A 13,326-nucleotide genomic window follows, 5' to 3' on the forward strand; every position below is an offset into this window, starting at 1 on the left:
CAGACCGGGTTAACGGGTGTGATCTTGTTCCACCTTGTCTGTTTATGTAGCATACTACAGTGGTATTGTCTGTAGCAATCAGGCCATTTCGGCCTTCGATGATCTGAGCGAAAGTTTTCACTGCATTCTCCACTGCCAAGAGTTCCAGGTGGTTGATGTGTTCCTCCTTTTGGTGGGGAGACCATCGACCTTGGGCAGTGAGGGTGTTGCAATGCGCTCCCCATCCGACCATGGAAGCGTCGGTCGTGATCGTTACCGAAGGTGCTCTTTGTTGGAATTGAACTCCTTCTAATAGGTTCCCCATTGACAGCCACCACTTCAGGGAAGCCCGCACTTGCCTCGGGATCGAAAGGTAAGTTCTGTGGGCGTTGCGACGCAGGTCGAAAGTCCTTAAGAACCATCCTTGTAAGACTCTCATCCGTAGTCTTGCAAATCTGATCACTGCGGTGGTAGCAATCTTTAGGCCCAGCAATCTTTGAATTGTCCATGCCAAGAGCCGTGCTTGGCCCTCGATGTCGAGGACCAAATCGCACAGAGTTTTTGCTCTGGACACAGGGAGGTATGCTCTTCCATCTAAAGATGATAAGAGTCACCCCTATAAAGTCTATTGTTCTCTGTGGGGTCAGTATGGATTTCTCCTCGTTGACCCAGAGTCCCAGAGTGTTCAACAATTCGAGCGTCGTTGCTATGTTTTCCTGGAGCATAGTGCAGCTCTCCGCTACTAGGAGCCAATCGTCTATGTATGGGTAAATAAATATTTCTTTTTGTCTCAGATGAGTGCAGACAGTTGCCATCACCTTTGTGAAGACTCTCGGCGCCGTCGCAAGTCCAAAGGGGAGGACGGTGAATTGGAACTGCTGAGTCCCGATGGAGAAGCACAGGTAAGTTTGATGCGACTTCCTGATGGAAATGTGGAAGTAGGCATCCCTCAGGTCTACCACAGCGAACCAGACTCCCGTATGTAGGAGTTGGAGAATAGAAGTAACCGTTGTCATACGGAATTTTTTGGGGGTGATGTAATTGTTTAATTGCCTGAGATCCATAATTGGTCGAAGACCCCCATCCTCCTTCGGGACCGTGAAGTAACGCGAAAAGAACCCCTGGTTGATTTGGTCTGCTGGTTGATGGCTCCCTTCGTTAATAAAGTTTGTACCTCGAGAAGCAGAGGAGGGGAAGGCGCTGTTACTTTCACTGCCGAAGAAGGAGGGAGGGCATCGAACTCGATGGCATACCCCTCTTTGATGATGGTGAGCACCCAGGAGTCTGATGTTATTAACTCCCACTGGTGCAGGAATGGTGTTAAGCGGTTCGTGAATGGTGGTAGACCTGGGGCATGGAAGTCAAACCCGCTGCCTCTTTCCAAAATCAGGTTGACGTTTGTTAGGTTGGTATCGACTTTGGTAAGGCCTCTTTCTCTGCAGCTGCTGTTGTTGCTGCCTTGGTTGTTTGTCAAACTGGGGACGTTGCTGTAACTGTGGAGTTGGCTGTCTTGTCCACTGCCTTGGCCTGTATTGAGCTACGGGTGCAGAGAAACCCATTTTCCTGGCCGTAGTGCAGGCTTTATAAATGGAATCTAACGATTCATCCGAGCTATTGTTAAAGATCCCTTCGCCATCGAAGGGCAAATTCTTGATCCTTGTTTTTGTTTCTTGGGTGAGGTTAGCCGATCTCAGCCAGGCATGCCTGCGAAGCGCAATGGACCCCATCATTGACTTTGAATGGCAGTTGGTTTGATGCCTGGCTGTGCTCAATTGTTGTCTGGCGATGGCTGAGGCTTCAGACTTAAAAACCCTCACGAGCTCCCTTTTATCTTCTGGGAGGTAGTCACAAAGGGAACCTATCTTCTCCCATAAAAATATCTGGTACCGAGCCATAGTCGCTTCGTAGGCAGCAGCACGGACTCCCAGTGATAAAGAGGCATATACCCTTCTTCCCAGATAATCAAGTTTTCTACCCTCTCTATCAACTGGAGCAGAGTGGATCTTTTATGACCTCCCCTGGGCGGACTCAACAACTATAGAGTTTGGCTTTGGATGTTGAAAAAGAAATTCAGCATCTTTTTCCTGTACTTTATACATAGATTCTAATCTTTTCGATGTTGGTTGAGTAGCTAATGGTGTCTTCCATGAAATTTGGGCAGTACGCCTCAGGGTAGGAGGGAAGGGAATTGCTATTGCAGCATTCGCCTCTGTGTGGAGGACATCATAAATTGGGTCGTCAAGAGTTTCTGTGGGCTGTTGAATATCTAAGCCCAAAGATTGTGCCATTCTGAGGATATGCTCAGAGAATCTCCCCATATCCTCGGATGGAGACGCTGGGTCCTGAGTGATGACTGCATCCTCGGGTGATGGCGTCGAAGGAGCAATGGAAATAATAGATTCAGAGTCAGACTGATAGTCGTTGTCTGGCGACTCTGACCTGGTATGCTGTAATGTTTGCTGGAGCGGCTGCAAGGCCTGCTCTTGTTGCAGCATTGGTGCAGTCGCGGTCGCTGTCGGTATCGAAAGTTGTCTCGGTGTCGATGGCTCGATACCGATGGAGAGGCGCGTTGTGTAATTGCGGCCGCTGTCGGTATCAAAGGATTGTCTCGGTATCAATGGCTCGATACCGATGGGGAGGCCTATTGGGGTGGATCCCTGGGGACATGAATGACTCTGGATGGAGGAGAAGGTTGTGCAAAATACGCTTCTGGAGGGTAAGGGTATCTGCAATCATCATAGTAGCTTCGTGGCCGATAGTAGTCCCAATCATAGTATTCAGATTGCCTGTGGGATTCAAAGCGCTGGGGTGCTTGATCCCAGTCAGATCTTGGCGAATGCCTTTCCCTACGCATAATGCGTGGCCTCTGTTGAGGGAGGTGCTCCACGCCACCTTGATCTTGCATATCCTGGTGTACGGTTGAAGCATGGAGTGAAGCTACCGACGCTGAGTCGCGAATCTCGCCCTCCGACATAGAGCTACGCTCTATCGGCAAGGGTGTCGGTACAGTTATCGGTACCGGCAGTTGGCTCGGTACAGAGGTTTCTGCGACTGTCGACTTGTTTTAGCGGCTTTCGGCGTCGATGGTATGGACGTGCCACGTGAAGAGGAGGGTTTGTCAGAATCCTTCCTATTTTTCTTCTTTTTCTTGTGCAACTCAGCAGATTTCGGAGTCCGGGCCTTTTTCGAAATCCTTTTTGCCGCGGACATGGCCAAAGACCGGCCTGGCGTTAGGGGTATCAGTGCCCTATTCTCCGCCATTGATTCCTCCGAAATGACAAAAGAGTGTATCTGATCTCCGTCAGTGCTCTTTGAGGAGGTTTTTTCCATCCTTTTTTGCGGTATGGGGTCTGTAGCCCTGAGGGCTTTCTCCCAAAGGATAGATTGTAATCTGTCCGCTCTATTCTTCCTGGTCTGTTTAGTAAAGGCCATACAATGATGGCACATCTCCACCTCATGTCCCTCACCTAAACAAAGAACACACAAGGAGTGGCCGTCTGTTGGTGGGAGTTTGGACCCACATTTAACGCATTTCCTAAATGGCGCTTTTAAGGTCATGCGCCTGAAACGCCCGTGATCAAAGATCGCTGTAAAGGGATAGTAAAGCTAGATTTTTTTAAAAAAAAAAAATTAGACAAAATAACGTTAGAAGGAAGGAGGAGAGAAGAAGAGATAGTGTAAGTATAATTTGTAGAATTAAGATGCAAAATAGAAAGAATCGCTAGAGGTTCGGTTTCTAAGTCTTAGCACAATGGCGGACGACGAAGAACTGAGGTAAGGGCGGGAACCCGCGGTACATGCGCAGTGGCGTGGGGGAGGGGTTCCCGCCTAGAACGTTTTACCTAGCTAGTCTCCGCGCAGGCGCAGAGCCCATATGTGTGATGCATAGAGACCACGATGAAGAACTCTACATCAGGCATGGTAAATAAAGCAACAAGAGGAGGTGGGGAGGAAAGAGTGGGTGATACTTAAGCCCTGACGTCTGCATGTAGTTAGTTTTAACATGACACGTGGGAGAAGGCTGCAGCCATTCAAAAAGCTCCATCACACCTATACTTTTGCCCTCGTATTATCCACCTTTGTTTCCATAGCATGTGAAGCCCTGATCACTTACACCTGTGTGCTTTTAGGGTTCATGCATCTTTACACCTCTTCTCTCCTATGCACCTACGAATCAGCTATTGCATCCACCCGTGGATCTTCCCCCTACACTTTATTGGTTGGTGGTGGTTGGACAACTCCCCACCCCCACTGCACTGACTGTGATGGACATGGGGCTACTAGGGTGTTGCTCTGCTTTTTCCTTAGCAGTAACTTCTCTTGTTGCTGAACAGACTTGAGAAAGACAAGGACTTCTCTCCCCTAAGTAGTTTTGTGGATATTCCCTGTAAGTCATTAAGCGCCCTCCTACACATCTTTACTCAGAAGTACGTCCCAGTTAGGACCACTGATCACTGCCTGGGATCGACCAGATAGAAAGAAAGAAAGGAAAGGGGGGGGGGTGTGGAGAGAGAGAGAGAGAATCCCACTTCAGTAATGGAGTAATCCAGTAATGGATGGAAGGAGACACGGGACTCTCGCTTCCCCGCTGCTTGACTCAAGGTTGCCTCTCTGTCTCCCCTTGATGCAAAACAGAGCCCCACCCCCCACCTGGAATAAGAAAAGAAGCCACTGCTGCAGCCCTCCCGGGATTGGTATCCTCAGCCAACTGCGGAGACAGCTGGTGTCCAAGCCTTGTGGAAAGGGCACCAGGCCAACCTGGTTCCCCTTGCACCCTTCCTCTCCGTGCCTCGCACAGTGCACCATACAAGCTCCATCTGTCAAACGGAACACACACACAAGCCCTCCATAGCTCTCTAGGACTGGAATATCCCAGCTGTTTTAAATAGATATTGTCTGTTTTTGTTTGTATTTTTATGCTTTTTATGGTTTTAAATTTTGTATATTTCTTTTTAATATTCACTGTTTTTAACTTTTGTAAACCACCCAGAGAGCTTCGGCTGTGGGGCGGTATATAAATGTAAATTTATATTAAAATTTATATTGATCAGGGAACGCTGATCAAATTTGCAGATGACACCAAATTGGGTGGGATAGCTAATACCCTGGAAGACAGAAACAAACTTCAAAGTGATCTTGATAGGCTGGAGTGCTGGGCTGAAAACAACAGAATGAAATTTAATAGGGATAAATGCCAAGTTCTACATTTAGGGAAGAGAAACCAAATGCACAGTTACAAGATGGGGGACACTTGGCTCAGCAATACTACAAATAAGAAAGATCTTGGAATTGTTGTAGATCACAAGCTGAATATGAGCCAACAGTGCGATATGGCTGCAAGAAAGGCAAATGCTATTTTGGGCTGCATTAATAGAAGTATAACTTCCAAATCACGTGAGGTACTGGTTCCTCTCTATTCGGCCCTGGTTAGGCCTCATCTAGAGTATTGCGTCCAGTTCTGGGCTCCACAATTCAAGAAGGACGCAGACAAGCTGGAGCGTGTTCAGAAGAGGGCAACGAGGATGATCAGAGGTCTAGAAACAAAGCCCTATGAAGAGAGACTGAAAGAACTGGGCATGTTTAGCCTGGAGAAGAGAAGATTGAGGGGAGACATGATAGCACTCTTCAAATACTTAAAAGGTTGTCACACAGAGGAGGGCCAGGATCTCTTCTCGATTCTCCCAGAGTGCAGGACACGGAATAACGGGCTCAAGTTAAAGGAAGCCAGATTCCGGCTGGACATCAGGAAAAACTTCCTGACTGTTAGAGCAGTGCGACAGTGGAATCAGCTACCTAGGGAGGTTGTGGGCTCTCCCACACTAGAGGCATTCAAGAGGCAGCTGGACAACCATATGTCAGGGATGCTTTAGGGTGGATTCCTGCATTGAGCAGGGGGTTGGACTCGATGGCCTTGTAGGCTCCTTCCAACTCTGCTATTCTATGATTCTATGATTCTATGAAATAACAACAATAATGTGTTTACTCAGAAGTAAGACTCTTGGGGTTTATTCAAAGGTAAGCCTGCATGTGACTTTAGCAGTTGAAATCAATGGGATTTACTTTTGAGTATGGGAACCAGCAGTTCTGTAGTTTATGAACTTGGAGATGCACAGCTTCACATGATCAAAGGAATGGAAGAGCGATCCTACGGTCCTTCGCACTGGTGCAAAACAGAGGAAAAGAATTTAAGGTGAGGAATTTTAAAAATCATAAAAAATCAAGTGATGACCCAATCTGATTCAAATTTGGAATGCTGAAAGCCCTTCTTAAGACCTATCACTGTGCCAATTTGGATCTCTTTATCTTTAAAACTTAAGTATTTGTTTAATTTCCATTTTAAAAATATGCAGGTTGCTTACCTGTAACTGTAGTTCTTCGAGTGGTCATCTGTGCAGTCACACTATGAGCTCTGAGCTGGCGCTGAGCTTTGCCTTGGAAAATCTTCTCTAGCTGAGAATCGTTAATTTTGGCGGGAACCCTCCCCCACCATCTACTGCGCATGCTCGTGCATGTTCCTGCCTTCCTCTCAGTTCCTTTGTGACTGACTGAGCAATCTCGGTACCGAGAGGAATACTCCTTTCAGTATCAAAAAACACCGAAGAGGGGATGGTGGGTGGTTTGTGTGACTGCACAGATGACCACTCGAAGAACTACAGTTACAGGTAAGCAACCTGCATTTCTTCTTCGTGGTCTCTGTGCATCACACTATGGGCGATTACTCACCGGTGGAGGGTCGGTGTTATTGAAGTACTGCAGACAACACAGCTCTGCCAAAAGAGGAATCTCTCCGGGCACGGGTGTCAATGTTATAATGAACATTGAAGTTCTGGGGCACTTGTCGGTACCGACGTCCGTCGGTATCGATGGGCTGTGGTTCCTCTCGGTACCGAGGGGAACTGGGACCCCGATCAGGTACGGTATTATCCAGGGAGGAACCTCTAATTTTGCCTTCCAAAATCGATGCTCTTACGCTGGGATCATCTATTGGTACCGTGATCTGCAGCGGAGAAAGTATCGGTGAGCCGATACCGTGCCCTGCCTGGGGCGGAGAATTCAATACCGGTGGTGTGGATGGTGTCACCCATCTCGGTATCGAAAATGGTCTCGGTAGCGATAGCCTCGGTATCAGGCTTATCGGTTCCGGAGGAGACCTTTGCAATGAAAGGCTCGACATCGGGCTCCTGTGCCCTGTCGGATGCCTCGGTACCGAAGTGCTTGGTACCGGGCTCCTCGGTACCGACGAAGTCGGTTTAAATGGTTTTTTTCTTCCCATTTTTCGTCTTAAGTTTGATCTCTTCTTTCTGGGGTTGTCAGCCCCAGAATGCTCTCTCACTCTCTTAGAAATCTTTGCCGCCTTTGTTGATGCGGACTGAGAGGAGGAAGGGGGAACCGATAAGGCTTCACTCCGCGCGGGAAGAGGTTGGGGCATAGACTCCATTATAATAGGAGATTTGGAGCGTCGAGATCCTCTCGGTACCTCCACTGCCTCCAATGCCTTTTTTCAGAACAACGCCCGAAGGCGGTCTGATCAGTTTTTTCTCGCTTGCCTCGAGAATTTTAGACAAAACACACAAGATTCCACAATGTCCCCCAAGCAAAGCAAACAAAGGGAATGTCCGTTGGTTAGTGTGATCTTCAGCCTGCAAACGGGGCACTTCTTGAAGAGGCCTTGATGTGCCATAAGCCACAAGGCTAACTAACAACAAACGAATTCTTTTTATATATAATAACTAAATAGAAAAGATTAGAAAACTGGAGAGAAAAGACAAGAAGGAAAATAGAATATTTTCAGCTGAGGTAAAGTATACCACACACGAGAAGTCTCCACAAGCTGTTGACCCTACAGGCGGTTGAAGAGAACTGAGGGGATTAGGCGGGAACCCCTGAGCATGCTCAGTGGACGGTGGGGGAGGGGTTCCCGCCTAAAAGACTTTCAGCTAGAGAAGTTTCCGAAGCTGGCCCTGCGCAGGCGTAGAGCCCATATGTGTGATGCACAGAGACCACGAAGAAGAACGTGCGCAAGCATGCGCAGTAGACGGTGGGAGAGGGTTCCTGCCAAAATTAACAATTCTCAGCTAGAGAAGATTTTCCAAGGCAGAGCTCAGCGCCAGTGCAAAGCCCATAGTGTGATGCACAGAGACCACGAAGAAGAACCCTTAAAATTAAGGAATGATCCAATCAAATTCAAATTGGGCATGCAGAAAGCCCTCCTTAAGACCTATCACTGTGCCAATTTGGATCTCTTTATCTTTAAAAATGAGGGCACTGCTGGCAAGGAGGGTGCATTTTCCACATTTCTTTTAAGGTGAAAATGCCTACTCAGGAGTAAGAACATAAAGTTCAATGGAAACTCTCCCCTCTGGAGAGTTCCACCTCAGCACCTAAGAGAGCCTCCCCTGAATTGCTGCGTACTCCTCCCATGTCCCATCAATAGATTATAAAACTAGGCCCCTGTTTATACAACAACGGGATTGCTCCTCATTTAATATAAACCCAATGTTTGATTGATTCAAATGTAGGTAAAGAGCGTCACACTGCAGCAACAGCCATTTATTTCCTGATTTTTTTTATATAGGCGCATTATTGCATTATCACATATACGAAGCTACAGAAGAGAGAGGAGCGAAGCTATAAATTTTATATGCGGAGCTCCGCAGATTCATATAACACACAAACTGGGGAGGGGGGGAAGGAACGAGGCAGCAGAACACGTCTCCATCCTCTGGCTGTCCATTTGGCCCTCTTCGTTTTTGTGAACTGCCCAGAGAGCTTCACATATTGAGCGGTACAGAAATGCGATAAATATATAAATACATAAATAAATTTGTTTTAAGAAGCTTTCTCTGCGTGAACGAAGGAGGCAGCCGATTGGTGCGAAATCAGGAAATCAGCCAATCACGTTCTCCTACCGTCAAAGCTCCACTCACATGTCAAAATCCGATTTAACTCCCCCAAAGACACACAGCCATAATGTGGTGCACACTCGGACATGATCTAAAAGTCGCAGTAAATTGCGAATGCGAAGCATGCAACCTAAAACGTGAATATGTGCATTTAGGTCGGGGTAAACAAGTTGTACAGACAAGCCCTAGAACAGTTTCAAAAACACAGAAAGTAATAGTTTCATTCTACTCTGTTCTGGTCAGACCTCCAGCACACTTTAAGAAGTACCCAGATAAATTGGAATGAGTTGAGAGAAGAGCAACACAGATGATCAGGGGAGGAGAAAAGGTGGAAGAGCTGGGCATGTTTAGCATTGAGAAGAGAAGACTGAGGGGGAAATGGGAACACTTTTCAAGTACCTAAATTGTCACACCGAAGAGGGCCACAACCTCTTCACTGTCACCCAAGACTGTAGGACACGGAATAACGGGCTTAAGTCACGGGATGGCAGATTTCGGTTAAACATCAAGAAAAAGTCCTAATGGTCAGAGCAGTCAGAAAATGGAACGAACTGCCTAGGGAGGCGGTGTGTTCTCCGCCACTGCAGGGGTCTGGGGCTTGATGGCCTCAAAGTCCCCACCCCTCCGGGATCCTTGAGTTCCATGAACACAGACTCCATGGCTTGAACATCACCCGTGGTTTCCCTTCCCCTCCCTGCTCCCTTCTGCAGCGGTGACCCTTTTGCCTGATGAGAACTCAAGGGCTCATCCACTGTTGGGTGAGCTTCAGTTGATCTAAGGAAGGTATTGCCCAACTATGGATTTGGGCATTGTGCTGTAAACAACACTCACCTCAGCCAGGTACAGGATGCAGAATTTCAGGTCGTCAGTGGAGTCTGCAAAGGACGGAGAATAAAAGAGCCATTGAGCTTTGCCTTGACTCAGAACGTGACTCCCACAAGCAAAGCAACGATGTTTTCCTTTCTGAGTAACTGAGTTTCTCTTCCCATCTGCTTTGGTTGGCTTTCACCGAAAAGGAAAAGAGATGCAAGGGATGGTTTCTCAGCCCTCAGACAGGGAGTTGCCACCCCATGTCCGCCAGCCAGGCGGTGAGTTCATCCAGCCTGCTCTGCTCTGCAGTGAGGCCCTTCCTAGCCCTGTTGCCAGAGATCCATTTGACAGGAAATGAATGGAACTTGGGACCTAGCTCTGTGTGCAAAGCCTGGTCTCCACTGCTGAGCTGTGCATGTTTCTGGGGGATGTCCAGATGGGAGCCCTATTATACAATCGCCCTGCATCAAATACAGAATTCTACAAGGGATCCAGGCAACTTTGGCTTCCATTTGGAACCCTCCCAATTTGCCTTCTGCCTTTTTTTTAACCACAAAAAATATGTTGAGGGAAAGACATGGTCATGTCTGCTCAAGGGCAGCACTATGAGCTGCCTGTCTCTAGTAAGCAGGGAAGGCTGCCTACTGTGGAGCCAACAAAGGGCCGCCCACTCACCAGGGCAGTGGCTCACCACTGGTTCAGGCAGAGAGCGTTTCCTCTCCCAGCCCCACTGTCTGAGATCCTGCTACCTGGAGAGGTTGCCAGGGGCTGAACCTGGGCCTTTGCCTGCCTGCAAAGCTGGTGCAGTAGGGCTGAGCTACCACCTGAGGGAGGAGTAAGGCCCTGATGGCTAAGGGATGTCACATTCCTTGCAGAGCAGGAGGGGAGCTGGATCGTTCTGGCTCCCAGGCAAGAGTCTCAGACATTTACGCATTTGGGTTTTTTCATTTAGACAAACGATGCCCTTGGAGGAGACGCAATGGAGGTTTCTAAAATTTTGAGTAGAGTGAACATCCCCTGCTCTCATAATACTCAATTAAGTGGTTAGCAATACATTGTTCAGGAGTGATAAAAAGAATTAGTTTTGCAGTCTGCGCTTTTGGAAATCATTACCACAGGATGTGGCGAAGGCCACTCAGATGGATACAGGTAGGAGGGCAGCACCATCAAGAGCCATTAGTCATGACGGTCCAGAGTTTGGCCAGGCAGACCTGGGTTCAAATCTCCACACAGCCATGAAGCGGAGACACAGCCCCCTTATCTTGTAGTCTAACTTATCTCACAAGGCTGACGAAGGGACAAAAGGCAGGGAGAGGACCATGTCTGCTGCCTTGAGCTCCCTGAAGGAAGAGCATGATATGATGTAATCAATCAATACACACACATAAATAGAGCCCCCAGGAGCTGAAGCAGGAGACCTTTGAATACCTGCTGCTTGGGGGCGACCGGGAGATGGTGGAGGCATCTTTCTGACTATCTGTTGCTGAGATCATGATGGGCCAATTCTTCTGTCTGGAGGAAAGTGTTCATGATATCGAATCCCCCTGCCCTTGCCCTCCATATACGTATGGTGGACTCACCCTCTTGCAGACGGACATCCTGCAGATAAAGGGGGTTCCGAAGGACATTACACCGTCCAGGTTCATCCTCCTTGGTGAACAGCAGCAGGTCTGAGTAGACGAAGAGAGTCACCTGGGCAAGGCAGGAAGAAGGAAATAAAGACTGAGGCCCGGCGCTGCCCTGCTATCAGCAACACAGCCAGCAGGCTGAAATCCGGCCTCCTTGTTCTATTCAGTGCAATGAATTCTGCCCTGTTTGGCACGTGGCCCCAGAGCCCCCACCACCATTCCAGCTCTGTGCTGCTTCCTACTGGAGCCAGGCCAATGAGATGCCCCTGTGAAGCCCAGCTGCAGGGCATGGATACCAGGAACAGCGACTGGTATTTTGTGGCCCACTGCCCATGGGAGGTGCCATCTTCCCATGGAGAGCAGCGTCAGCTGTTGGCTGGCTAAATCACTTCCTCCTCCTCCTCCTCCTCCTCCTCCTGAGTGCCCCCTTCCTTGTTCAGATGCCATATCACTGCGGTGTTGTCGGTGAGAAGCTGTACATGGTTTTTTCTTAGGTGATCCTCGAAGGTGATGAGGGCTTTTTGCACCGCGAGCATCTCCAGGTGGTGATTGATTGAGAGGCTCGCCGGTTGGTCTAGACAGTGTGGCTGACGGGGGCCGGAGATGTGTTGAAGACAGTGATAGGTTTTCCGTACTGTGCTCCATATCTCGGTGCCAGTCTAGGAGCCTTTGTTGTTGATTAGATGGTATCGACCATGCTGAGGATCGGTTCCATAGAATCATAGAATAGCAGAGTTGGAAGGGTCCTACAAGGCCATCTAGTCCAACCCCCTGCTCAATGCAGAAATCCACCCTAAAGCATCCCTGACAGATGGTTGTCCAGCTGCCTCTTGAATGCCTCTAGTGTGGGAGAGCCCACCACCTCCCTAGGTAACTGATTCCACCGTCGCACTGCTCTAACAGTCAGGAAGTTTTTCCTGATGTCCAGCCGGAATCTGGCTTCCTTTAACTTGAGCCCGTTATTCCGTGTCCTGGACGCTGGGAGGATCGTGAAGAGATCATAGAATCATAGAATAGCAGAGTTGGAAGGGGCCTACAAGGCCATCGAGTCCAACCCCCTGCTCAATGCAGGAATCCACCCTAAAGCATCCCTGACAGATGGTTGTCCAGCTGCCTCTTGAATGCCTCTAGTGTGGGAGAGCCCACAACCTCCCTAGGTAGCTGATTCCACTGTCGCACTGCTCTAACAGTCAGGAAGTTTTTCCTGATGTCCAGCCGGAATCTGGCTTCCTTTAACTTGAGCCCGTTATTCCGTGTCCTGCACTCTGGGAGAATCGAGAAGAGATCCTGGCCCTCCTCTGTGTGACAACCTTTTAAGTATTTGAAGACTGCTATCATGTCTCCCCTCAATCTTCTCATCTCCAGACTAAACATGCCCAATTCTTCACTTTTGCTTCACTTTTTCCAGGGGGATCATAGACCCGCTTTTGGGAGAAGACTGAGGCAAAGTAGGAATTGAGCACTTCAACCTTTTCTTTGTTGTCTGTTATCAATTTGCCATCATCATTAAGCAGTTGAACCACCATTTCTTTCCTCTGTCTTTTACTACTTACATATCTGAAGAAAGCCTTTTTATTGCTTTTAGCATCCCTCGCTAATCTCAGCTCATTCACAGCTTTAGCCTTCCTGACGCCATTTCGGCACTTCTGAGCCACATGTCTCATTCAGTCTCATTCTCCAGAAGCTGAAAGCGGTTGCTTAACTCTAATGGTTCCACCGGTGCGGAATGCCTTCTAATTCTTCTGCTCCTAACTGTCACTCTTTTCCAGGGAGTTTCCTCTTCATTGGCTTTCCTCCCCTCAGCATACTCCACTTCTGCTTCAGCTGGCTGTTGCTCTTCAATCTCATGTGCTTCTTGTTGCTGTTGCAGTTCCACCATTCGGTCTAAGAGCTCCTCGACTTCTCTTATTCCTTGGAGGGTGGACACTCACCGCTCAAGTCCTCTCACTTTTTCTTCCAAAAGTGCCACCAGCTTGCACTTGTTGCAGGTGTACGCCATGTTGAGC

At 48.4% G+C, this 13,326-nt stretch overlaps 1 protein-coding gene across 1 annotated transcript in view; it reads right to left on the bottom strand.

The window, feature by feature from the left end:
- RGS3 (regulator of G protein signaling 3) overlaps positions 1–13,326 on the bottom strand; it is a 95,536-nt gene that overhangs the window by 47,153 nt on the left and 35,057 nt on the right. Inside the window, exons 8-9 of the mRNA XM_063144456.1 lie at positions 11,273–11,384; positions 9,714–9,757 (exon numbers count right to left, since the gene is read on the bottom strand). Of these exons, the coding sequence (XP_063000526.1) occupies positions 9,714–9,757; positions 11,273–11,384 (156 nt within the window). The remainder of the gene's footprint in view (positions 1–9,713; positions 9,758–11,272; positions 11,385–13,326) is intronic.

The sequence above is a fragment of the Elgaria multicarinata genome, chromosome 19 (assembly GCF_023053635.1).
Source record: "Elgaria multicarinata webbii isolate HBS135686 ecotype San Diego chromosome 19, rElgMul1.1.pri, whole genome shotgun sequence".
NCBI classification, from domain to species: Eukaryota; Metazoa; Chordata; class Lepidosauria; order Squamata; family Anguidae; genus Elgaria; species Elgaria multicarinata.